This window comes from Acanthochromis polyacanthus, chromosome 23 (genome assembly GCF_021347895.1).
Source record: "Acanthochromis polyacanthus isolate Apoly-LR-REF ecotype Palm Island chromosome 23, KAUST_Apoly_ChrSc, whole genome shotgun sequence".
In the NCBI taxonomy this organism is placed as follows: domain Eukaryota; kingdom Metazoa; phylum Chordata; class Actinopteri; family Pomacentridae; genus Acanthochromis; species Acanthochromis polyacanthus.
The window spans coordinates 6,645,648-6,671,271 of NC_067135.1; the positions used below are offsets into that span (position 1 = coordinate 6,645,648).

The 25,624-nt window shown below is 43.0% G+C and overlaps 1 protein-coding gene across 2 annotated transcripts in view; it reads left to right on the forward strand.

The window, feature by feature from the left end:
* The window catches only part of serpinh2 (serine (or cysteine) peptidase inhibitor, clade H, member 2), a 92,048-nt gene that overhangs the window by 59,237 nt on the left and 7,187 nt on the right, over positions 1-25,624 (forward strand). The window contains exons 1-4 of one of the 2 annotated variants that reach the window (XM_022194019.2): positions 7,464-7,564; positions 9,057-9,700; positions 16,714-16,806; positions 17,366-17,598. In XM_022194019.2, coding sequence (XP_022049711.1) covers positions 9,064-9,700; positions 16,714-16,806; positions 17,366-17,598 — 963 coding nt within the window. In that variant the 5' untranslated portion in view covers positions 7,464-7,564; positions 9,057-9,063. Of the gene's footprint in view, positions 1-7,463; positions 7,565-9,056; positions 9,701-16,713; positions 16,807-17,365; positions 17,599-25,624 lie in introns of those variants that run through there. The other variant, XM_051944085.1, reaches the window with a different exon arrangement.

Consider the following 25,624-nt stretch of genomic DNA (forward strand, 5'->3'; position numbering starts at 1 on the left):
TTCAACTAAATTGACCGGCTAAAACATTTACAGACATTCATGGTCCCCTGACGTTTAAATGGTCTACACTTATATCATCCACCAATTTACACACACTCATACACCAATCCCATGCACTGGGAGCAAATTTCTGTTAAATGTCTTGCCCCCCTTATTTTTCTGACTTTCCTCTACCGTTGGTTGAATGTTTGCTTTGTTCACCAAAAGTAGTTAAACTTAGTCTCCAGTCATTGGTGTAATCCCTAGAAACTCATTCTTGTGTACCAAAGTCAGATATTTAGAAGTTTTTTTCCATGAAAATTCCCAGCTGCCCAGTGTTTTCCTGACTTTCCTCTAATGCCACCATTGGTTGAATATTTGTTTTGTTGACCAAAATTTGTTCAATTTAGTCTCCAATCATTGGTTTTACCCCTAAAAACTCATTCCTGTCTATCATATCCAGACATTTTGAAGTTTTTTTTTCCAGAAAAGCTGTGCTTACTGACCTTAAAATGTCCTAAAAATCCATCCAGTAGCTCCACATGTGGATGGTTACTGGGTCCCAGCACATTTCCCAGCTGGCACTGGACACAAGGCGGGACACACTCAGGCTGCCAGTCCATCACGGGGATAACAAAAAGAGACAAGACAACCATGCATGTTCAGATCTACAGCCAGTTTAGAACCACAGATTCACCTACCATGCATGTGTTTCAACTGTGGGACATCATGTAAACTCCACACCGAGGGGCCAGAGGGACCTTGTTGTTGTGAGGCTACAGTGTTAACCACTTCCCTACTGTTCCACCTGGCTTCCATGTATCCTAGCATATAAAAAAAGCTCCACATGGCCGTGTTAATGAGGTAAAAACTTGATTTCCACCTGAGGGGGTCTTTAACAACAATCACATGACAGGCTTAGACATTTGGTAGAGACATTAATGTTTCCCTGAGGATGAATTGTTAGAACTCAGTCTGCTGGCTTTCAAACTAGTTCTTCCAGTTCTTTGGTTTATGGCCAAATACTTGCTAAACTAATACAGTCCTATCATTCTCACCTGTCCTTTTATTTTTTTTTATTTTGTACTTATTTGCAAGTGTTAACATGCCTACATGCAAGTAACACATTATGTTCTTAATATCAGCTGTTGCTGTTAGCATTTAGCTGTGGTGGAAGAAGTATGCAGATTCTTTACATGCATTTAAAAATACAAAGTATGAGCAGCAAAATGTAGCTGAAAGATAAAAGTAGAGGTACTGTTTCAGCCCTTCTGACTGATATCTAATTATATATGACACCATTAGATTAACAAGGCTGATCAGTGTGTCAGCAGCATGTAAGGTGTTGATTCCACAGACATGTGATTGGTCTTATTATACTTTCTATTTCGAATGGAGGACTCTGTTCCATGCATGTGCAGTAGATTGGCGAACGTTCGAGGCAACAGTAGTCCATACAGGGGCTTACATAGACTCTTGCATACTTGGGGAGATAACAACATTTACACAATTTATTTGAACAAATTTGTGAACCCTTACGCACTGACTGCCATGGAAAGTATAACACTGGTCTTACTGTTGGAGCTGCTGGAGGTGGAGCTACTTTGAGCTACTGCACTACCATGAACTACTATGTACAGTTTTATCTGCAAGGACAGGAGACAAGTCCAAGGTTTTTGACTTTTTAGACTTTTCTTCCGATCTTGTATTTTTCGTGAGATATTAGATCATTTGAACATGTCTTGAAAAGAGACCAAGTGAGAAGTTTAGAGGGAAGAATCACTATTTGGTAAAGCTGTTAACAACTCATAGAACTCTAAAATTTGACCCTGACTTCACTTGGATTTTTGCTAGAAGCATAGAAGGTTGGAAACCACCAGTGTAATGTTCAACAATGTGGTGTATTTTAAAAGCTTATTATATTATCCACTGAGTGAAATAATCATCCTAAAAGTAAGCAAAGCTGCCCAGTAAATGTAGTGGAGTGGAAATATAGTGTAGCATACAATAGAAATACTCCAGTTAAGTACAAATACCTCGAAATTGTACATAATTGTGCAGCCTTTGAGTAAATGTATTTAGTGTCTAGTACAGCCTCACGGAGCTGCTTTAGATTTAGTGTTTAATTTAATATTTTTACACAGAGACCTCCAACTTTTATTTCTGGGAAAAATACAACAAATTGGATCAGTTTCATTTGAGAGAGGCAGTTATCATTGGCTGTTTGACCTTCATTACTGAAACCCTGTGCAGTGTATTCTTTTTTTAGCTGCTTCTAGGAGGTTTTTTGGCTTTCGTTATGTGACACATCACTCCCTGTGACATCCGTCTCAGCGACTTAGTGATGTGTGAGGCATTTCTTTTTGACTTTACCATGGAGAGTCGAACTAAAGACGTTACCTGCTACTTGCATAACAAGGTTAATTTGTAAAAATCTCCAAAGACGCTACAGATCATTTGATTAGATTTCTGTCCCAGAGGCAGTCAACAATCACCAGAATTGAAAAAACTTCAAAATAGCAGTTTGAAATGGGACGGTTACACTAGCTGCTGGAACTCAAGGTCCATTTGTCTTCAATGGACAGCTGGTTTTACATGAAGAAGTCTACGACCTTTATCAGCTTCTGTCTACCCTGATCTGCCACAACATTAAAACCACTGACAGGTGAAGTGAATCACGTTATTCAAGCAATATTCTGCTGATTTTCCATTTCCAAAACTGCTCAGAAATGATTCGAGGAACACGACAAAGAGATGCAAACTCCACAAACAACCTCACATTTTCCCATTACCAAGCAAGAACCCTCTGTCTACACACAATAGCGACATTAGAAAATACTGGAATAGTGTTTTTCTTGAAGCTTTTTTTGGATATTAGAAGATTGAGCTTATTTTTGAAGGCCAGAAATCACATTACAGAATAAATGAGTGATTTGTCTTGATCAAAAAGTTGTAATAATTATGTTTTGTGTGGCAGGGTAGCAAAAAAAAATAAATCAAACGGCATCACTCAGACAGTTACATGATCTGGTACAAAAACAATACCTCTCTCTAATTTGAAGTGTCAATGCAGCGTTCGTCGCCCTGTTTGTGATCCGATCTAGTTTACATAAAAATTACAACGTCATCTAAAATTGAGATGAGAGCGAGAACACAGACTGCAGGTCATTCAAGAATAGAAAGGGAGCTGCAGACAAACAAAACCGTCGAGCAGTTCAGAGAATTGGGATGAGGGATGGGAGATACTCCCAGCGGACCCAAGTGAGACAGTGTAATGAGTTGCCAGGCTTTGATACAGTTTTCCCAAATCAGTAACACACTCATCCAGACAGACAGGGTCTTACTAATACATTCTGCTGTAGACATTTTCCCAGCTTGCCTCCCTCCTTCCTTCTTCCCTCTCCCGGCCTCGTCTCCGTCTCTGTCTCTGTTCCAGCCTATCAGACATGACAGTACCAGCTGGCTGCTGGCAAACTCACAGCCAGAGGATATAAGCTGTGCGTTTGTGAGCGTGTGTGTGTGTGTTTTCGGGGGAGTTGCGTGGTTGAGGGTGTCAACATATCTGTCTTGAAGGTGTGTGTCCATAATTCTGACAGGTTGAGGGGTGTGTGCGCTCGGTGCGATGCGTCAAAAAGCGGACGTGTTGATTTAATGTCATGGAGTCTGAGCCTGAGTGATCTGAGTCACAGGTGTGTGGCGGTTACTTGGGGTGAGGTTCAGAGCAATATTTAATTCCTATAAAGATAGTTGTCAACACTTGCTTGAAGCAGCTGTGTACTCTTGTGGGCGCTTGGCATTTGCTTCCCTGTCTGACTCACTGAGCACATTAAAAGGCACTTATTTGCCTTTCTTGCTGCGCCTGTAGAGATGTGTACCTTTGCTTTTGTGCTGCCGTGCATTTCACTGAAGTTTGGGTAATTTATAGAAATGTCTAATAGAGAGGGAAAGAAATAAAAAAAAGAGGTGAGAGACCACCTTTTTCTTCAACAACACAAAGAAAAATCAAATACCGAGCCCCTTTTTCTGCTTTGGCAGCTCAGCGTGTATTCACAGGGCTGCAGGAAACATTTAAAGCGTATTGGAAACATTCGAGATGAACAGCAGATGTGTGTGTGATTCTGGCACTGTTCAACAAGTTCACCCTGACCCGTAATGCCGCTGCTCCCTCCTCACCTTTCGTCAGCTGCCCCCCCCCTCCTCCCTCCATCGATTAAATACACATATTCTCCTCTTTCCATCTGTCCAACCCAGTGCCTCCTGTTGCCTTCGAAAGTTTTGCCCCAGATTCAGAACTGGGAAAACAGCATCCCAGTCTGGGGACACACTCATCTCCCCGCTCCCCAATTCCCATCCAAACTGTCTATTTTTAGATTTCCACTGAAGCAAACCTAAACATGTTTTTTCGCTGTTGCCTTCAGTTTTCAGAAATTATTGCTTTATCTTGTACTTTTCGCTCTATTTTTTCCACCTCTTTCATCTCTTTTTGTTGTTTTTCCCTTTTACATTTGAGAAAAAGTTGTAAAATTCCCCCCTTAAATCCACAAGATTAGAAAGTACTGATAATAAAAACCTGCAAAGATCAAAGTCCTGGTGACCTTTGAATGAGTCTTTTGTTTTTCCCTTCTATGTAGAGCTGAGGTTTGGCACAAGATCTCCAACCAGATGAGGTTAAGGTCGTGCTTCTGTTCAAATCGCGGCTACAGCTTAGCAGCTCAGCCAGACATTAAGCAAGAGGCCTAATTTTAAAGGACCGCAATGGAGCTTGATGGAGACCACCAGGGGTCTCACGGGCCTCCCCAGACAGGGGTCCAAAACCACCTCTGTGTCGGTTAAAACGAGCCCGAGCTGATGACAGACAGGCGGACCATAACTGACGAGAACCGGGGCTCACATGTTACACCATGTTTGTTCTGTACCGACTCCAAAGTATGTGAGATGTGGAGGCAAGGCGGCCTTGTAAAGGGAGATGAGAGATGGTAAACGAGTAGGAGTGAGGGGTGAAGGAACTGGAGGAGGTGAGAGGGGTTGACACTGAGTAAGAGGAGGTGGGAGTTGTTGGTGGGGAGGACATTCTCACATATTCATAAGGAAAGTTTTCGTCTGCTCTTTGTCCTGACTTGCAAAATGTCGCTTCTCCTTCCGGTAAGTAAAGAAATCGGTGTGCGAGAGCCCCTAAAGGTGGGAGGAGTAAAGAAAGACCACTCAAACCTCAGGCGCAGGGACATGGAGGGATTGGATGAAAAGGAAGAGAAAGAGGAGACGAATATTATGGAGCGAAAGGCACTCTAAGGAAGCTCAGCTAATGTAGTGTGAAGGGAAATATCTGAGAGCAAAGAGAATAAAATAAACGCTGCAGTTTGTGCGAAGAGAAAGAAAATGAGAGCGAGGAAAGGGCATGGGGCGAGTGGATTGCTGCAGGCCAGTTGGCAATGACCACAACAGCTTTCGTTGCAAGGTGCTGATTCTGCTGCCGAACCCTTGAGCCAGGGGCGTTTAACCTCGACAACTGTGGCAGTATGAACATGTGAGGTGAATTACAGTAGTTGCTGCTGAAGATGATGACATCTGGAGCGAGAAAAGAGAACCAGGGCTACAAACTTAGACATGGCGGAGAGCAGGGTGCAGGAGATCCCTTCACCCGGGTGGGTGAATTGTGGATAAAGTGCATCCCTTCGTAAATCCCTAAACACACGATCCGCTGACTGAGGAGCTTTTTAGCCGATTCCCTCAGGACTCGTTTAACTGTGGCACAGGCCCTGTTTTTTTTTATACATCGCCTGCACTGTAATGTGTACCGCCGCTCATTACTGACGAAACTGACTGTGATGCGATCCTGGGAGGTCCCTGGAGAGGGGAGGTGACTCCTCTGGTGAGGGGTTACAACCTTTGTGGTTGCACACATCGACTCATCACCGCCACCATGTATCCACAGCCCTGGGCGGGGGGGAAAGATTCACCGGCATTAATGTGCATGTGTGTGTGTTTTCTGACCCCGTGGCACTATTCCATGTTCGCTGTAGACCTCATTTCTAATGTTTCAATAATTACATGATTTGCGTCTTATTGCTTAAGCAAGCCTGATAACCAAGTGTCAGTCAGGGAAGTGTTTGCAAAGGAGGGAGCGAGCGAGAATGACAGCGAGCACGGCGCTCAGTGTGCGCTTGTGCTTTCTGCTGTGATTGTGTTCCAGATAGTGCTGCTGATGGCTATCTTTCGGAGAGAGCTCTATTGATTTGGCTGGGGTAAATAATTGGTTGGGTCTACAAGCTGTCATGTTCGGCCTGATTGCTGAGCATTGGTGGTCTCGAGCAGTTATCTTCCCCCATATCCCTCTCTGATCCCTCTCTAACCTCCTTAGTCTATCTCTACATTTATTGATTAGGCCCCTATATGACCATTCTCTGTCCCTAAATTTGGGGGGATAATCCCTGTCCCAAAGCACTGTGTGCTATGAGTTATCTGCTTTCCACTCCTTGTTCTGTCAGAGAGAGAGGGCAGGTACAATTTAGGGAGATGAAACGAGGAGAATACAGAATGAGGACACTTGGAAGGGTCAGACGTAATGCAGGCTCGCATGGTCTGCCCTAGTTTTCCTTGACAGTAGACTACATTACCACAGCTACTGCAGAAAGTGAGGTGAAGTGGTGGACTGGGACTGTGTTTGGAGGGGGGTCTCCTGCAAAATTTCACTTCACAGGGACAATTTTGAACATGTGTGTTTCCATTCTCTCTAATTAGCAAACCATAATGCAGTCAGATTTAACACTAAATCAGAAGGAAAACATCCAGAGATGGAGCAGGCCGATGCTGCTGGCTGCCGGCTCTGCCCCCGGTGGGAGGTCCTGGGTGTCGGGTGTCGGAGGCCCCCGGCTGGCCCCGCATGCTGCAGCCTCTGTCGGGGGTCACTGAGCCGAGGCGATGGGAAGACCATTAGCGACCCCGCTTGAGTGGCTCCGGGAACTACAAGCCCCGGCGAGCCAAGAAACAAGAGGGTTTATTATCCCTGCAAACCCACAAAGCTTTCTTTTCAATGTATGGAGAAACGCCTCATTTACTGCATCTGGTGGACTTTTTTGTTCGCTTTAAAAAACCAACATTACATCCACATACTTATACTTGCTGCCAAACTACAGAGGAAAGGCTATAATATCTCCCTGTAGGGGCTTAGTGATATTTAATTATGGTTTTGCAAAGCATAAATGTAATATTCCCGTATAAACGAGTTGGAAACAGATACTAAAAGTGACTTAAAGCGACCGGGACATATTTTCCAGTGGCATTATCTGATTTATTTTTACGCACGAAGCTGTGTATTTACATGTAATGTGGTTTGACCGCAGTTCTAACATTATTTAAAGTATTTATAGTTTTATCCAACTTTATATTTAGCCTGCATGCACTTTACACATTGGAGCTACTTTACGGTTAAGCCTGAAAGTTTCTGGAAAAGCTGAAATCTGTAAACTTCCTCCGGTGTGCTGCCACGTCTGAGCCCCGGATCAGACGCACTTCCTTCGGGAGCTCAGCTGGAAGGACACCGGCGGAGGAGCGGAGCGAAGCGGAGACACTCGTGAATAAATTAACGGTAATTTCAAACAAACATGCCTTTCCTTTTTATTATTACTCTTATAATGCCTCGTCAAAAAGTCTTTGTAAATCATAACGGAGTAGGCAGAGCTCGACGGCAGAACTTCCTCATCACCGTCTCGGGGAAAAAAACAGAATTCATTTTCTGTCAAACTTTTCTCCAAACTTCCTCAAAGTTTATAGTAACGAGCCGCTTGTTTGTATTTTTTACGCAATGGTAGAGATAACAAGTGAGTAGGAATTCCCAAAATGAAGTTGTGACAATGTTGCAGCTGTTGTTTATATGGTCTTAAATCAAATAGGTATGTACATTGTAACTCAGCGTGTGGCTATGTAGCTGAAAAATATCACAATAAAACACATAATTTTAGTCGTTATCAGTAATTGTGATGATTTGTAATCAGGAAAATGGTGAAAATAGCCCATTTATATAGGTACATAGACCGTTTTTAATGCCAGCACAACAATGAAAAACACACAAAGTAACTCATAATAATACAATATTAAAATACATTTAAACACAATAGTAGAAATAAATAAAGTAATAGGAGTTATTTCACCTTGATATACATTAAATGAAGAAAAAACAAGAGGGATACAAGGGTGAATCTGTAGGATTATGTTAAGGGCTGACATGTACCAGGTGTCATAATAAAATGCTTATTTTCTGTCAATATGGATAATTTTGATATTTTTTAATCTTAAAAATGACTAATTTGTTTTTTTTTTAAATGTTGAAAATGGCCTATTTATGCCCACACTGGTGAATAATATTAAAATTACACACATAAGTACATAAGGTTATAGGAATCCTTTCACCTTTGATGCACAGTAAGTCGAGCAATAAAGCAAAACCTGGAGGCACACTGAGGTTTACAAAGGCGAACCTGTTGCATTACACTAAAGTTATGGTTCAGAAACTCCACACCAACATCAAGTTGGTTTCCAAGAATCGATTCTTTAGGTAGACTTGGTGGGAAACATGGCTATTACTGGCAGCCACCTCCTCCTCCGCCACAGGATGTATGCAGGGGCCAAAGGGACGACAGAAACCAGGCAGCCATAGACTAAAGCACCTGGAGGAAACCTGTATGGAATCTCCTGGGTGGAGACCAATGGGTGACGGACTTTCATTATCACAGTATACGATAGGGTGTTATGTGGCAGGGAAGGAGCATTCATGGGATTTGTTCATGCAACCAAACTTTTCATTTTTTACTGTGCTTTCATGGTGGTTGAGGGGTCAAACAATCATTATCAAACAAATGTCCGTCATCAGTACATCCCACGTCTGCTGCAACACCACTATTAGTAGCTCTACGCTGTTAAAGATCAAGTTCAAACATTTGTAATGAATACAGACTGCATGCATTATGAATGAGATGGATGCCTTCTCTTCATTCCTCTTATTGCCATGCACACACAAACAGTTTATCCAGTGCAAGCAAATTTTCATACTGATTCCCCTTCCTTCCTGTGCTCTCCTCCAGATCTGCCATGCTGCCCAGACTCCCTTTCTGTCTCCTAATTTCTTTGCCAGTTCTCTTGGTGCAAGGCAGCGCCGCTAATTCATCCAAGACGAGCCCCGCTGCCCCGACCACCGCCCCACCTCGCCCTCCTCCTCCTTTGGGTGACCCGAGCTGGGCTCTGGGTCTGCGCCTCTACCGGGCCCTCCGCTCTGACTCTGCCTCGGTGAACACCCTCTTCTCCCCTCTGCTCGTGGCCGCCTCGCTTGGAGCGCTGGGTGAAGGTTCAGCTGGTAACACTGCCAGCCAGGTGCAAGACCTCCTCAAGCCAGCAGCCCCCTCCAAGGCAGGCACCCAGACTGGGGAGCTTCTGTCTGAGGCCTTGAAGAGCTTCACTGATGCTAATGGAACCAGCTTTCACTTGCATGCATCCTCAGCTGTGTTTTTGAAACAGGCCCCTGCGTTCAGCCAGGAGTTTGTGAAGAAGAGCCAGAGCAGGTGCAGGCTGCAGCACCAGACGCTGGGGAAAGGTGACTCCAAGGCTGACCTGAAGCAGCTCCATGACTGGGCTAAGGCTGGCCTCAGTGGGCTTGAAGGAGCTCCTTTGGAGGCAGAGATCAAGGCCAAGGCTGGAGCACTGATCCTGGCCAATGCCATCCGCTTTAAAGGTGTGTAGACACAATATAATAGTGTTGCAAAATAACACAGAATCATGCTGACTAATCTTGAATTTTATCTGTCTGTCTTGTTGTATTATAATATAATGTTATAGTAGTATAATATTTTCTCAGTTGTTTGGGTGTCAGAAAATGGTTAATAAATGTGTATCAGTGTTTCCCGAAGCCCAAGATGACAGCAATTAATGTCTTGTTTTGTCTACAGTCCAAAGATATTTAGTTAACTGTCACAGAGGAGAAAAGAAACTGGACAGTATTCTGATTTAGGAAGCTGTAATCAGTAAAGTGAGGCTTTTTATTATTTAGATAATTATTCCCATTGATAAGTTAAGTATCATAATAGCTGGTAATTAACTTAGTAGTTGGAACCTAATCGATTAATCATCGCAGCTTATTGCAGCTCTAAACTGAGATTGTCGATGAAGCAGGTCTACGTTATGAAAATGTCATTATGATGAACATCCAGTGGCATTAAGCGGTTGGGTGTAGGCATGTAACATAGCAACCAGGCTGGACCGAGGGAGGCGAAAATAGATTAGTGTGCTTTATTATTGTGGAGTCATTTGGCGTTACGCAACGTCTCTGCACTGGAGTTGTTTGCTGCGTTGGATGAGACCTCCTAGAATGCTAATGCGGTGTGCGCATGTCCCCGTTTTTAGTGCTCAGACTGCACAGGGAGCCTATCTGCCACTTTGCCTACTTGGCGGTGTGTGCCAGCATGTCCACCTGTGTGCAGTGTGCATGTCTGCGTTGGACTCCAGCTGGTGGACACAGCAGATAAAGGATGATTCTGGGGTCTATCACTGAGAGCTTATTCATCTTCCATTGGGGGGTGATGTGTCATCTTAAATAATTGAGTAACAAGTGTCCAGACTCTCTCCCTCGGTGTCACGCCTAACATCTGTGCTCGGATCGCTCCAAGTCCACGGCGGCACAGCTTGGCTCAGTTCTGTTCTTTGTGACAGGCTGCAGTGGTGGAAAGTAGTCAATATTTCTGTACAAATGCGCTCAGTTAGAAGCTCCATCTGTGATTTAACAGTTGCATCCCAAAAACATATCCATCTAATGCTTATCTGAAGTTCATTGTATCACTCTAAATGCGCCATTAAAAGTAGAATTTTATGTTTTGGAGGCTGTCAGTGTTTAAAATGCGGCTTGACTTTAGTTTATTGTGAGTCAAAGAAATAGCTTATTTTCCATTTTCGCGATAACTTTTCAGGAATTTAATCTCCCATCTCTCTCTGTCTCAGAGCTCAGCCGACGTTTGTGAGCCTGCTGACGTAGGATCTCATTTCTGTTTGCAGTCTCCCACAAAAGATGATGATGTGTTAAATATATCCTTCTGTTTCGCTTGTTCTTTCTGTGGCGTTTGTCTCTGTTTTTGTGCTTTTGTCATTGTTTATCGGGTGTCTAATCTACCCCTGTCTCCTCTTCCTCTTCTTCCCACATGTCTCCTGTTCACATGCTTATCGGCGTCTATCTGCCTTTATTCCTTCTGTTTCCTCCTGCAGGTACTCTTTTTTTATTATTAGGTGCAACGGCAGCTGAAGTGAAAAACAGGTTGCCAACAGATAGACAGTCCTCCAAAAACAATGTTCCCTAACAGACTATACATTGATAAGCAATTTAATTAATTTTCTTTGTTTGATGCTTGGACTCCATCATGAAATTAGTTTTTCTGTGAAGCACCCCTCGTTGGTTGGTTCATTAATTCTGTGGCGGAAATACACAAATTAGATTATACAGCAGATTGTGGCGCACAAATTAGATCACGTAAAATTGGATTCTTTTAGTTTTGATTTATAATTTAAAAAATGGTCAATAGTTTTCTTCTCGCTCTTACTATCTGCCTCTGGTTTTGTTGTAACTTCATTTGTTTTTGATTTCCAAGTCCTAAAGCGGTTGCACAGTGTGTGATAATGTAATGCTTTCTGAGATGGTGCCGGAATCTTTTTTGGCGCCGAACGTGCATCTGCTTCCTTGCCCATTTTTGTTTGTTTTTACTTCTCGTTCCCTTTAGTTAATTATTGAAGGGGAGAATTATAAAAAGCTCTTTGCTGTCCCTCCTTCCCTGGGCTGTACACGGCATTCAAAGAAAGGGAAGGTCAGGGCCAATTAGTAGTGGAACATGTTTGTAGTGGGGAGATGTTAAAAGCAAAGAGAACTCGAGAGAAAGAAGAGTAAAAGGGGAGATGTCTCGATGGGAAGGGGACAAAGAAAAGTGGGGTAAAAGAGACGGGAGAAAGTAAAAGAGCGAAAACTGAGGGAAGTAAAGAAAAAGAGGGTGGCCTGTGGGGAGAGAGGAAGACTGACAGACACGGTGGAGGGATGTAAAAGGCCTGCCTTGGGAGCTCCGGTCCTCACTGTTTAATTAATTCAGGTCTTTTTTTTAAAAGATAAACAAACACTGGCAGCAAAAAAAAGAGAAAATAATGCAAAAATGACAATAGAAAAAGCATATACAAGATAAGGCAGCAACGCATGGAAGTAGAAAAGGCACGACAGAACAGCAAGTCCCAGCATATTTAACCTCTAATAATAGCTTCTGAAATACCACAACTTTGTGTAATCAAAAGCTGATGAGGGAGCCAGCCGGCCTCATCGATCCCCGTCTGGATTTTGCCTTAAGTTTACAGTATGAATTGGTAAATGTGAGAGCATTGGATTTCTGAGCTGTGCAATTGTCCCACTGTTTACTGCTGATGGATATTAATGGATTCAGGTTTCAAGTGATCTCAATGCTGCAGTGTGGCTCCATACCAGGAGACAGTTGGATTGCAAACCCAGAGCAGAAACAAGGAACAAGCCGACAGCTAGGGCTGTGCACAATACCGGGAAAGAAACTGACATAGCAGTATTGTGTTGTATAGTGGAATATGAAAACATGTAGGAAGATGACTTGAATAATTCTATTTGAAAAGAATTAGTCATTGTAGAAAGATCGGGCTGCTTATGTAGACGAGTGCATCTGTGTAGAAAGTAAAATCTTATTAGAAAAAAGACGTTTCTTATATGGTGTAACACGAACAAAGGTGTGGTGTGGCGGTGATTTAAATAATCAAACAAATCAGTCGTCTTGCCTCCTATAATGTGAGCAAAATGCTGGACGCTGCCCACAGAGTAGTTGTTTTTGGTCAGCTTCATCCTTTTTCTTGCTGAAATATTTCCCGAGCTGATGCTGAGTTTCTTTATGCTACCAAATCTTCCCTTTCAGTGTTTGTATGTATTGTGCAGCCCAAAGCAGGCCTGCTCGTCTAGAAGCAAGCCAGCACAGTCCCTCACAGATCAACAGATTGCACTGTGCAGACTGCTGAGGTCATTAAATCCCTGCTCGACTTCCACACATGTACTCACGCTGTGGAGAAAATTGTTCATCATCATGACATCACTTCAACAACACGGTTGCCACTTCAGGTAACCTTCAAGCAGTTGTTTTTGAATTCCAGCGTGATCATATTTCTCTGTCTGGTAAAAGGAAGCAGACTAAATGTCTGTGACATGTGCTAACTTGCCTGGGAGGGAGAATCACATGTCGTTTAGCCGTGATTTGTGATTGGCTGGGGTCCACCGGAGCCTTGGTGGTTTGTGGGAAAGTCACCTCAAATGCTGAAAGAATTAGACAGCTAATTAATCAGCAGGAAATTAATCAACATCACATCTGATCATCAGTTAAACAGTTTAAAACAACAACAGTTTAGCATTCTAAGTTCACTTTACTTGTCATAAGGAGTACCAAGGAGTCTCTGAAAACAGTGATATATCTTCCTTAACTCTGGAGCTTTCCATTGTCTGAAAAAAATAACACAGATGGCATCTGGGTAGTAGAGTGGGATAAAAGTCCTACCAAAGACTAAATGTTGGAATATTTTAGCATCTGCTGCCTGTTTTTTTACTTTTCAACTTAACTATAACAAAATTGTAAATTGAAAAAAAAGATAAAACAATTTGACATGATTTTTCATTAATGTTTTGTCCCGTTCTTTTTAAACCAAGCTGGCAGCATAGTTGTAGCAATGACAGTATGAATCATTAGTTCACCACTTTTGTTCAGAATGCTGGATGGATTACCATTAAATTTTGCACAGGTGGCTATTGACCCCACAGAATGAATCCCTAAGACTTTGGTGAACCTTTAACCTTTACTTCCTTTCGCACCAGAAGGAGGACAGCATAATATTTGTATTTAGCAGTAATTAGTAAATGTTAGCAGTTAATCGAACATGCTAAACAAAATGGAACTTGCTAAATAGTATACCTGCTTAGCATCACATGTTAGCTTTGCTACTTTGAGCACATTAGTTGGGTCTAGTGCTGCAACTAGCGATGAATCCGTTCATTGTCTAAGCATGTTGCCTCTTTAAAAGCATCAGAAATAACCATCCAGGCAGAGTGCTGAACACGGACACACATCGCATGGACATGCACAATACAGCGTGAATGTCCATCTGTGTTTTGCACTACACCTGGATGGTTATTTCTGTTGAATAATGCGCTCACTTTCACTTTTGCTGACGTATCATGCTTAGACGATTCATCGATTCATCGTTAGTTGCAGCCCTACGTGGGTCACTTTAGTTTTTTGTGCCAAAGCACTCATCATAGACTGTATGTGAAGATGGGCAAGCCTGTCATTATGACACCGTGAGGTTTCCTGAAGAGAGGTTTTGAAGCTCAGTGTTGTGGCTCCGGCTGTCTCCATCTTGGCAGATGCTCAACTCAAGTTTTTGTACCAGTCTGTTGGGTCAGGCATCGGGAACTGGTTCCAAAGTCCGGATTCTAAAAGAATAATCCAAAAAGTTGCGTTTTTCTCTTTGTTTATCAATTCAGAAGCAAATTCAGTTGCACTATTTTACAAACAGTGTACACCAAACACCTACCACTTATCTGCTGCTGTCGGTCTTTGCCATTAGTCATGTGAACTGAATGCCTGCATGTCTTTCTGCTTCCTAATGCATTTGTCTTAATGAGTCGGTAACGCTTCTCGGCCGTTGCTGAGTGACTTGATTTGTAGGTAACTAGCGCAAATTGTTGTATAAGCAATCACATTAATTTAGCAAATTTTGCTAGAAAATGCTTTACAAGGACACAATTGGACTCCACTATTGTTATAGTAAAATGGCTGAGGTAAATATGAAAATATAAACCAGAAAAGACACCACAGTCACTACAGCTACGATGACTTCATGTAGCGGTGTGTTCCTGCTGGTAACATTTATCCGTGTTATATAAACTCATACAGGTAAAGAGTGCAGGAGGACACTGTAGTAGTGTTACATGAACAGGGATTCTTCTGTGACAACAAACGCAACACACAGAGACTTTCAGTACCAATAATCCTTTCTGAGGCACATTAGTGCAGACTAAAGTAACTTAACTGCTCTTATAGCAGCACTTTACTGTGACTGTAGCAACATGCTGGCACTTCTCTCACACTCCAGGAGAGATTTACTTTTAACAGCAAACCCACTAGTCTTTGTCACCACCTTCTGTACAGAGACTGTGGATGTGCTAACGTCACTGGTTAAAAACATAGAAACTACATTAATTCACATTATTAGGTATTTTTTCACTTGATAGACAAATGTGCAGTGATGGAGAAAGCACTCAGATATATAAGAAAATGTACTGAGGTATTAAAAGTAAAGGAAAAAAATGGCTGCTGTGACTAAGATTATTGTTCCTCGTGCAGTAATGTGAAAGCAGGATTTTACTGTTGTGTTATCTCTGAACACCTGAACCTCAAATACTCAGAATTGACAATTGTTAAGAAGTTATGTCTTCTGCAAACTGGTGCGTTTTATCATGAGGGATCTATAGTAATTGGCTCACTTGTGGAGCCCCTCAACTTGCCATTTAATAAATGTTTTGGCTCTTTAATTCTTCAACCGTAGAAGTTGCCACTAGGTGCAGACTTCCAGAGCTGTTAGCATGCCTGGAGATTCTTCCTCTTGCCTAGTTTTACTTTTTATGCCGTTAAATGCAACTTCTACTCCTGAAAAAATGGAAAACTAAATTGAATGATTAAGAATCCAATTTACTTCAAGTGATGCTGTCACACTTTGGATCTGGTTTTATTGTTGAAACATAGTATAATATATGTTTATCTTGGCTTTATGTAGGAATTTTTCATCATTTCCCTTTGCATCTTTTAGCTAAAGTTGAATAAGGCTTTTTTTTCCCCTTTCAGTACAGAGCCAAAAGGTAGCTAGTGGTAGCTTGTTTGCCACTTTTTCCTGTTTGTATCTGTCTCCTGCTCGCACCTGAACTTCTAAATGCCACTTTGTGCCCTGGGATCATACAATGTGTGTTTTTAAATGTATTTTCTGATCGACTATCAGCGATATCAACAAAAGATGATGGTACACAATTTCTCTACGCGACTCTGAAATGATAAAAACCACGCAATCAGTCTCCAGCCTTTTCGTGCTGGCAGCTGAAGCATGTGACTTTTCTTTGGCCTCCTTCACAATGCGTGGTGACGGCGGTGATCTTTTCAAATGATTAATCAGTGAAAGGAATCACCATTAGTTGGAGCCATTGGCAGCTCAGTTGGGTCACAAAGAGCAAAGAAGCTACAAGTCATAATCTGTTGACCTCCGTCCAGTGTCCCCTGCTCTGTTGAACGGAGCGCCGGCTTTGAGAATGTGTTGTGAGGTTATTACAACAGTAATTCCACCACTCTCTGCCCCTCTTACATTGACAGCTGTCAGAGGGTTAGCAGGGCCAAGTGGGAGGTGTGGGCTTTAAAGACTTCATAACTGCCTCAATATAGCACTCCAGCTCGGCGACACAGAGAACAGTATACATTTTTTAATGGGCAGCACTTATTTATAATTAATGAACAATGTCAGGCGGTGCCACTGTGTGTGAGGCCTACATGCATTATATGAACGTGGCGTTGTTTAACCTGCTGTTGACTTTTTCACCTCTTTCAATCATTGATTATTTTTTTACAGCCTGTCCACATCAGGCACTCTGTATTTTAAATGGCTTTCTTTGTTCAGGGCTGTGGGAGAGAGAGTTCAGCGAGGGGAGCGCAGATCTCCGTACCTTCTTGGGAAAGAAATACACCAAAGTGATGATGATGCACAGAGCAGGTAAAAAAAAACAACAACAAAAAAACACACACCACAGTCTGTCGCTGCTGTACTCATGCCAGAGAATAAATGCAGCGAAAAGGAATCGAGCTCCAAAATGGCTTGAGCATCTGTAAGGTCCAATCTGCTTCCCTACTATTTATCACCGTGCACTCTATGATTTATTGAGCGCGCTTTTCATATTTTATGTATTGTCTTAAAACAAAAAGGCAGAGTGAATTGAGAGATGCATAGCATTCTTTTCATTGTTATTTATTCATTTTCAGTTCTTGAGAAGTATATTTTGCAGTGATCTGTTGTCATCGTATCACAGGTTATGTTCACTTTTTATTTGGAGCTAAGTCTAGCGTTTCCTACTTGGGTTCAGTTCATTCAGGCGAGTAAGAGCTCCAAAGGAATGGAGTGACACGGCTGAAAGTCTGAACCGACTAACAAAAGAACTGCCGTGGAGAAGTACCGCACTGAAAAGTAGAAATGTTCTATTCTGTTCCTGCTTCTCTCCTTGACTCTCTGATCTTTCCTCCGCCCCGTGCCTGCCTCCTGCTGCCCTCTCCTACAGGTTTGTACCGTCACCACGAGGACGTTGACAACATGGTGCAGCTCGTGGAGGTGCCTCTGTGGGGAGGCAAGGCCAGCCTCGTGCTCCTCATGCCCTTCCACGTCGAAAATCTGGCTCGGCTGGACAAGCTGCTGACCCTGGAGCTGCTGTCCAAGTGGCTGGAGAAAGCCAGTGTTACTAGCGTGGCTATCTCACTGCCCAAAGCTAACATCACCAGCACACTCAGTATGCAGGTTAGTACGGCAAGCTGTGAGATTTCTGATTGTGTGTAATTGCAGTGGTGATGTAGACATAAGAAATGGCACTCACTCGTATTAATTAAAGTTTAAATACGCTGCTTTATGACACATACACTGAGTCTCATAATAAATTATGCCTGTGCTCCATGACAGGCATAGGGCACTCTGACTGCTCTAAATTGCTTATTGCTTATAGAAGATTGGGTTAATGTTATTTCTGAGAAGCCCATTGAGGATAATCAGAGTCACCGTGACACCTTGTTCCATTTCAGGGTCATGTCTTCATGAAAGCTTTATCTTCTAGATTTGAGGGGCTTTTCATTATACTAACATGTAGCTCCTCCCAGCGAGAATGAGAGAGAGATGCGAGAAAGAGCCCCGAGGAGGGGATGAGCTAAAGCTACCGAATGAGAAAACCTTGCTTTCATACCCCAGTCAATCTGGGTGTAGGAATATGAAGCAGAGGCTATGTTTTTGAAAAGAAAAAGCCACATGTGCAATACAATAACAATTAGAGCTGAGCAGCCGAGCTCGATCCAATTCAACAGCAAGAGATATGAATCATAATACTACTTTTGGCACTTAGGAGGTTGAGAATGTATATTCATAAGCCTATGAAACACCACAGCTTCATAATTATGAGTCTGCTGGGTGTCACAGAGTCCAGGAACAGACAGTGAAAAGAAGAAATAACCGCCTCGGTGAGAAATTAATTTGTGGTGTGAGGAGAAGCAGTGGAGAACAGAACAGGTGTCTTGGTGAGTGGCCAATGTTTGACGTTAGAACATTGTGTTACATCTCCACAAAGTTTGCTGTCGCACATCATGATACAACACAACTGCTGTTTGCTCTTTAATGCTGCAGTATTGGTAGTGGTTCATAACAGAAAGTCATGCTTTAGGACCAGCTGGTTTAACTCAAATTGGGCGTTTCAAGAGAGAGGGAGGTGGGAGAGAGCGGATTAATTTAGACGTTTGCAAACATCAAAGAAGACTTAGAGTGCACTGTGAAGCTGAATCTCTGACCAATTTGTAATCATTGCTCCGATGAGGTTGTGTGAATTGAAGGAAGTGAACCAGCTATTGGTCTCACGTGTCCCAGCGTAGATATTCCATCTGATACTCTGTTGTATCTTCAGGAACATAATTCTCCCGTCTTCACCTGCATAAAACTGACTCAGGCAAGAAAACAGCTCCATAGTTCAGACTCATCATCCCTACAGGCTGGAGTTTGAGCAACCTGTACAAAAGCAATCATTTACCACAATAAAAAAAAATTGTGAAATGCGAAAAAAAACAACTACTTTTTTCCACACAGCTGCTGAGACTCACTGCCACCTACTTCTGCACAGTGCGCTGACTCAGAGATTACTCAGTTATGTGATGTAATATGAACCATTATGAAAAGATGAAAAATGTAGTTATAAGAGCAGTACTTGAAAATCCGATTTTTTTCCATCTGATTTTCTGCCTTTATGAATTTTGACCAGGAGACTTACATTTGAAAAAAAACATTAACAGATTTAAATCTTTGCTGTGGCCCTCATAGAAGCAGCTCCTAGCGTTTCTGTAATGTTTGGAACGCTCTGTGGAAGTTTCCCTGATGTAAACATGTCAGGCACCATCTGCAATGAGCACCCAGGTCTGTTCAGCTTTATCGAAACGGCAGAACTTCGACCTAATTTTCATTTTGGGTGTCACCAAACTGCGACTAGACACTTGATGCAGTTGGATCACCGACGTTGTGCCTTAACTAGGGCTGAGTACCGAACTTCGGTTCTTTAATGGCACTGTCCGAAATGTTTTGGTAGTAATGAGTATCAAAATAAGCCTCGTCTTTCGATTCCATGTTCCGGTACTTATCACATGATTATGATAAAGCAAACCTGTGATTGGCTGTAACATTACACGTGATTGCGGCAAGCGTGTCGTCGAAGTGGGAAAAGATGCCTCTGAGGTGTAAAACGTGGCTCTACTTTTGTAAAATGGACGCCAATAGTGCGCGGTGCAGTATATGCCAAAGCGGGTGGTAAACTCCATCTAAGGCTAAATACCGGCATGAGACCGATAGTTGACAAGTACCTTAAGGGAAAGTTGAAAAGAACTTTGAAGAGAGAGTTCAAGAGGACATGAAACCATTAAGAGGTAAACGGGTGGGGTTCACACAGTCCGCCCGGGGGATTCAACTCGGCGGGCCAGGGGCGGCCGCTCGGTGCGGGAGGATCCCCTCTCGGGACCTCTCCCCGGGTGCGGGCCATCCCCCGCCGGGCGCATTTCCTCCGCGGCGGTGTGCCGCGACCGGCTCCGGGTCGGCCAGGAAGGGTCCGGGGGCGAAGGTGGCTCAGTATGTACTGAACTGTACATTGCTTGCAAATGTTCTTTTGCACTGGAACTCAGTGGAAAATTAAACTGAAGATGTGAAAAGTAATGTGTAGTGCAATTTTCATTCTGTTAGAGTATATATTGTAAAACTGGTATCAAAAAAAGTATCGTTTAGTAACCGGTATTGAAGTGAAGGTATCGGTATTGGTACTGGTATTGAAACTTTTAGATCGATACCCAGCCCTAGCCTTAACAGTCTGACCCTGGGGGATTGATTCGTGGTACGCAACCATGTGAATGTTGAAGAAAACATTGAGCATGCTGCTGTTGCTCTCCGGACCTGATACCCTTTGTCTGGTGTTGCAACATGCAGGCTTCTCCATTGTGAAAGCTGCCATTTCTTGGTTGCTTTCTAGAACGATATTACATACAAGTGACAACAATGTATAGAAGGTCCTCTCCTGGTCTTTTGTCCATCCCCGTTCTTCCTTTACCACTAATATGCATGCTATTTCAGCCTAGCCACATCCTCTGACGGCACTCAATTTCTCCCTTTTCCTGGCTTTGGAAAACCCATGCGCGAGTTTGGACTACAAGGTGCTCTATCCCCTCCAAACGAAGCCCGTCTTGAATCGCCCTCATTTCAAGAGTCACCTCAGCTCCTCTAGAAATCGGCTTTGTAGCGCTTTCTATAGAGAACGATCTCCAGGTGTTACTGTTGGTGTAATGCTGTTTGATTCTTCTGAGTTTGCCTTTTGCCTTTTTCCTTGCATTGGTACTCTCACTGGTGAAATAAGGTGCTTTTACGGTACGTTACACGTGCAGAGGAGAGGCAGTTGCTCAGCTTTTTAATACGGTATTGGAGTCTGAAAGAGCTGATTCCTGCATGCAGCTTCAGTTCTAGTTTCTTCTTTCATTCATTTCCTGACTCATTTTTCACTTCACCTGATATGCTTTCTCATATCGCCAAGCGTTGCAGTCGTCATTCTCATTGTTTCTACGCCTTCTTCATTCTCCACTTCGGTTTTTGCACATCTCTTCTTCTTTATTCTCTTTCTCTGTCTTGGCTAGCTGCTCTGCCTGACTTACACTCTGCTTGTCTTGGTTTTCTTTTTCTTTACCGTAGAGTGTAATTTTTCTCCATTCATTTCTCTGTCTTTCCTCTTCTTCCTCACTTGGCTCGGTTTACATCCTCTCTCGTTTGTCTCGTGCCTTGCTGCTTTGTCTCAGTGTTGTGCTGTGGTTCTTGCTCGTCATTTTTTCCCCTCTCTTTTATCGCCATGCGTTCTACACCTGTGACCTCTGGTTCTTGTCTCGTTTTATGTCTTCATCTTCCAATTCCTAATTTAGTGCTCTTAGTAACTGAAGCAGAAGCTTGGCTTGCCGCTTCCAGCTCAGTGCTGACTTTGACTCAGATGAGTTCAAATGTCACTTCTTCTTACTCTCCTAGGGCGTCCAGCTGTACTCGTAGCGTCAGGCTCAACCAGCCTTCAGCAGTGACTCAAAACCTAGCTGCTGGGGAGATAAGAGGCACCCGAGGGCCTGACCATGACCCGTACTTCTCGGTGGGGTCTCAAAGCCTCCCACATACCCCCTTTTGCAGGAGCTCAAAGGTTATGCCACAGCCCAGCTGGTCGTCTGGATCTCTGCTCCTGGTGCCCTCAGAGCCAGCAGGTAGCTGGTCTTAGTCAGGAGAAGAGACTAGAGAGAGTGCCAGGCAGACAGGCAGCAGCTTAGTGGCAGCTGATGCTAATGTGAGTTCACGGGGGTTGGTAGGGTTCACACAGGCCAAACCGGAGAGTGTGTCGGGCTGCAGACTGCGAGGTTCAAGAATTGTTGGGCTGGTGGAAGAGCACGTATTCGACCAGACCACAAGCACAAGATGCTAGAATCACACAGGCCTCCGTACCTTTGAGGATATCCTACTCAAGGGGTCATGGTATAAATAAAGTTGTTGTTTTTTTTTTACATGGTTACTACATTGACATTAGTTGCAGTCCTAGTTCACAGATTAACTTTTTTTAAACTTCATTTGCCAAATATATTTACAAAGGATGTCATGATCATGCTTTTTTGCATCTGTAACTGATGGCAAAACAAAAATGTTTTACCCTACTAAATTTGACATCTTTATTTTTTACAAGCCACACGATCATAATGCTGACAGTCCTGATAGGATTTTTCACTCTGTTGGTGTCGGCACTGTGCAAACCGTTACTAACTGGAGTTTCTTCCTTCACAAATAATCCTTTGCAAAAAAAAAAAACCCAGACAATAGCTTGCAAAGTGTTCACAGACCTGGCAACAGCCGAGATTAACTTAGGTCTGTCATCCCACTACTTTCAGAATTCATGTAAATTAGTGACAGTTGAAATGACCTTACAAGGCAGATGTTTTCCATTTAAACTTTAAACAGTGCTGAGTCAAAATGTGAAGCTGCTCCATGAATGTTTTTGTATCCAGCTCTCTTCTAATGCGATGTTGAGGGTCTTTCACTGAAGCCCCTTTCAGGCGTGTACTCTTGTCTGTTAATCAGATGGCATCTGAATGTGTCGGCTTCATGTCTGAATAAGCACCCTGTTCAGTTCTCTGTAAAAGTCGTGCCAGCAACCTCACAAAAACTGAAGTTCCTCAAATGACCACGCGAGACTGGTCTCAAAAAACACGTCAAAATCACATAGATGCCCATGATAACATATTTAACTTTAAAACAAGCCTGGTACAAAAAACGTTTGGGTCTGTATAGGTAATCCCCCAATTTATGAAAACTACACCGGGTTGTGATTTTGCATGACCCACTTAGACTCCACTCCTACTTCACCTCTTTGCTCATTTTTGAATCAGGTGGGTTTTGGGAGGAGTCAGGAACTACCAAGATGACAACAACTGGAGCCACCATGCTCAGCTTCAAAGCTGTTCTTGGTAGCCGTTTGTCCATCTTTATATGCAATCTGTGGCTGTAACTGGCTGTCAGTGTACAGTTTCTCTCCTTTTATATGTTGCTTCTCTACATTTTTGGAATTAGCTCAGATTGTTTTGTTTTTTTTGCACAAGCTGGCAATTTTCCAACTTGCATGGGTGTGTAGTCACCTAAATTTCTCCAGCTTAGGGGATGTTCACATCTGTTTGCATCCTTGACATTAATATCCTCACTCTGCTGCTAAAATTTGCATCGTGTTCGGTGTGATTACACCCAGAGGGATACAATAGATTGTAGTATAACAGTTGTGGATGAGTGAGAGTGATGCGTGCCTAAGTAGAATAGAGGAAGAGAGAGGTTAGTTCAACCTGACATCGGGTGCACCGGTAAAATCCATTTCTCCAGGGCAGGCTACGCTGACTGGAACCTATTACCACGTCCTCTTTATATGTACACCTCATCATGGACTGATGAAATCCACTTTGCCCTCTTTCTAGTTTAACAAGCATCTCTATAGAGCTAAGCCGCCATGTTATTCTTCTAGCCACGGCCTGAAGAACAAGCTTTTGACATTAACATTGTCAAGACACTCAGAAGAGGAGGCTGTAATCTAGAACTAAAGCTTGAAACAACTCCTTTTGACACGGCTATGGCTTTGCCAGGAAAAGAGAAGAAAACAATGTTGCACAAATCCTCTTTTGTCTCTTTTAGGGAGGTTGCCAGACAGAAGCAAAAAAAACTTTTTACTCTTGTAAATAACTACAAGTAGCTGTACAGGGCTCTCATTATGTAGCCTAATTATGGATAAGCACATCAGGGTTCTGGCCCCTGTTTGTCAGACTCGTGACGAGTTGTCTCAATCTGTTTGCTCTCTCAAGAAAAAGGAGTGCATTTGAGAAATCATTATGAAAGGGCTAAAGCTCTCTCCAAACCCTCAACCCTCTCCAATCTCATTCTGTCTGTCCAACCCCTCTGGCCAGTGACAGCGTGCCATGCCTTCTCTGACGATTATTTTTCCAATTGGGCCAGGCAAATAATTGCTCATCACCGTGCATTAATACTGTTTACCACTCTGTCAGTGCTTGAGACGGACTCCTGAGATTAGAGGGCAGCATCTGCACAAACAGAAGATCATAGCAGTGTGTCTTTCAGAATGCAACACTTGTGTTCTGTGTTCTAGGCAAATGAAAGCAAACAAAAAATCACACACCTCTGAGTCTTGCTGAGGAGATTTTCCACCCATTTCCTCCTTCACCTCTGTCCTCTCTGTCATATCTGTCCCTGGGATCTAAATCCTTTTTGTGGGTCTCACATGTGTCTCTAATATGCGATCAGTGAGCGGCTGCACCTTGGCTCTGCTGACCTAAATAGAAGTGGCGTTCGCCTGGCAAGTGAGCAAGAGAGGTAGAGGAGGACGAGGAGGGTCAATGATTGCTTGGGGACAAGGTAGAAAGCGTAACAAAGAACTATGAATAGCTCCAGAGTTTGGCCTTTTTCTTTCCTTCCCTCTCCCTATTTGTGGTGTTTTCCTCTAGTGAAGGGCACGCTGTGTCGAGGTCTATAGCCAGAGATGGAGAAGCTTCTTAACAAGCCTGGCCCAGAGGTCACTGAATAAACCACCCTCATCGCTCTTTCCCTTTTTCTCTGATCCACCGCTGACCGGACCACACACACATGCACAGTAATGGCCAAGCTTGAGTTCCATTCTGGCTATATCTCCAATTGGTGACTAAGACATATGAGGGTGCACCAGAGAGCTCACTCAATCATGGCTAATGAGGTCAAAAGGCCATCAAATATTTACAAGAGCGCACTCCGCCGTATACAGTGTCGAGGGGCAGCTGTTTTAACACGGTTACCATAGCCTCGCATCATATGAATTAATCACATGTGTTTCATGGCCATTAGTTAAACACTAAAAGCTAAGGCTACTTTCTCCTTTCTTTATTCGTGGTAGAATGGCCTTGTGGAATAAAGAGCCGTGGATGTGTATATGTGAACGAATGAATGAGACACAGAGCATATTGACCGTGCAAAAGAGGTAAAAGCCCATGTAAATAAGATACCAGTAGGAGTAATACTGATGAGACTCAATAAAGAGATGGAGAGGCTTTGAAGCCTCAAGAGAGCTGATGATGTGAGAGAAAGGATTTTTTAAAAAAGCCTACATCAAATGTGTCCATGAAATGGAGCTGTGATGATGCCAGAGCCACATACTGCATGCTTGAAACCGCCCACACAGGATGTTAAGGGCACTACTGAATTAGGCAGAACATGTCTGTAGTTAATTAAGGTGGCAGCAGCTTAAAAGAATCATTTGACAGTGTTACTGGTAAGCCAGAGGGAACATGAGGTGTAAACTGTGCAGGAGGAGTGACGGTAAGGTAGTTTTTACGACTAGTTGGTTAAGATGGTTGGACTAATGATAGTTAAGATGTAGGCACCATGATCGACCAGTTCGAGCTTAATTCATCTTAAGTCTGTGTCAGAATGAGTTCGCAGAAGAGAGGTAAGACCAATATGTGAAGCACTTTAGAAGTTTAACTTAATTCTCCTCCAATCGAAGCGGTGGTGGCAGTCCAACAACTGGACCAGATGTGGAAGCCCACACTGATCTCAGTGGTTGTAGGAGTGTTTGGAACCTTGACCCTAAAACTTAGAGAATAGTTCCAGGAGATTTGAAGTAAACATGTGAGTCCTCTGTTCAGAAGAATATAGTCCTAGGAACAGCTAAGATACTGGGCAGAACTCTTAAATTCTCTTTTTGGGGCTAAAACTG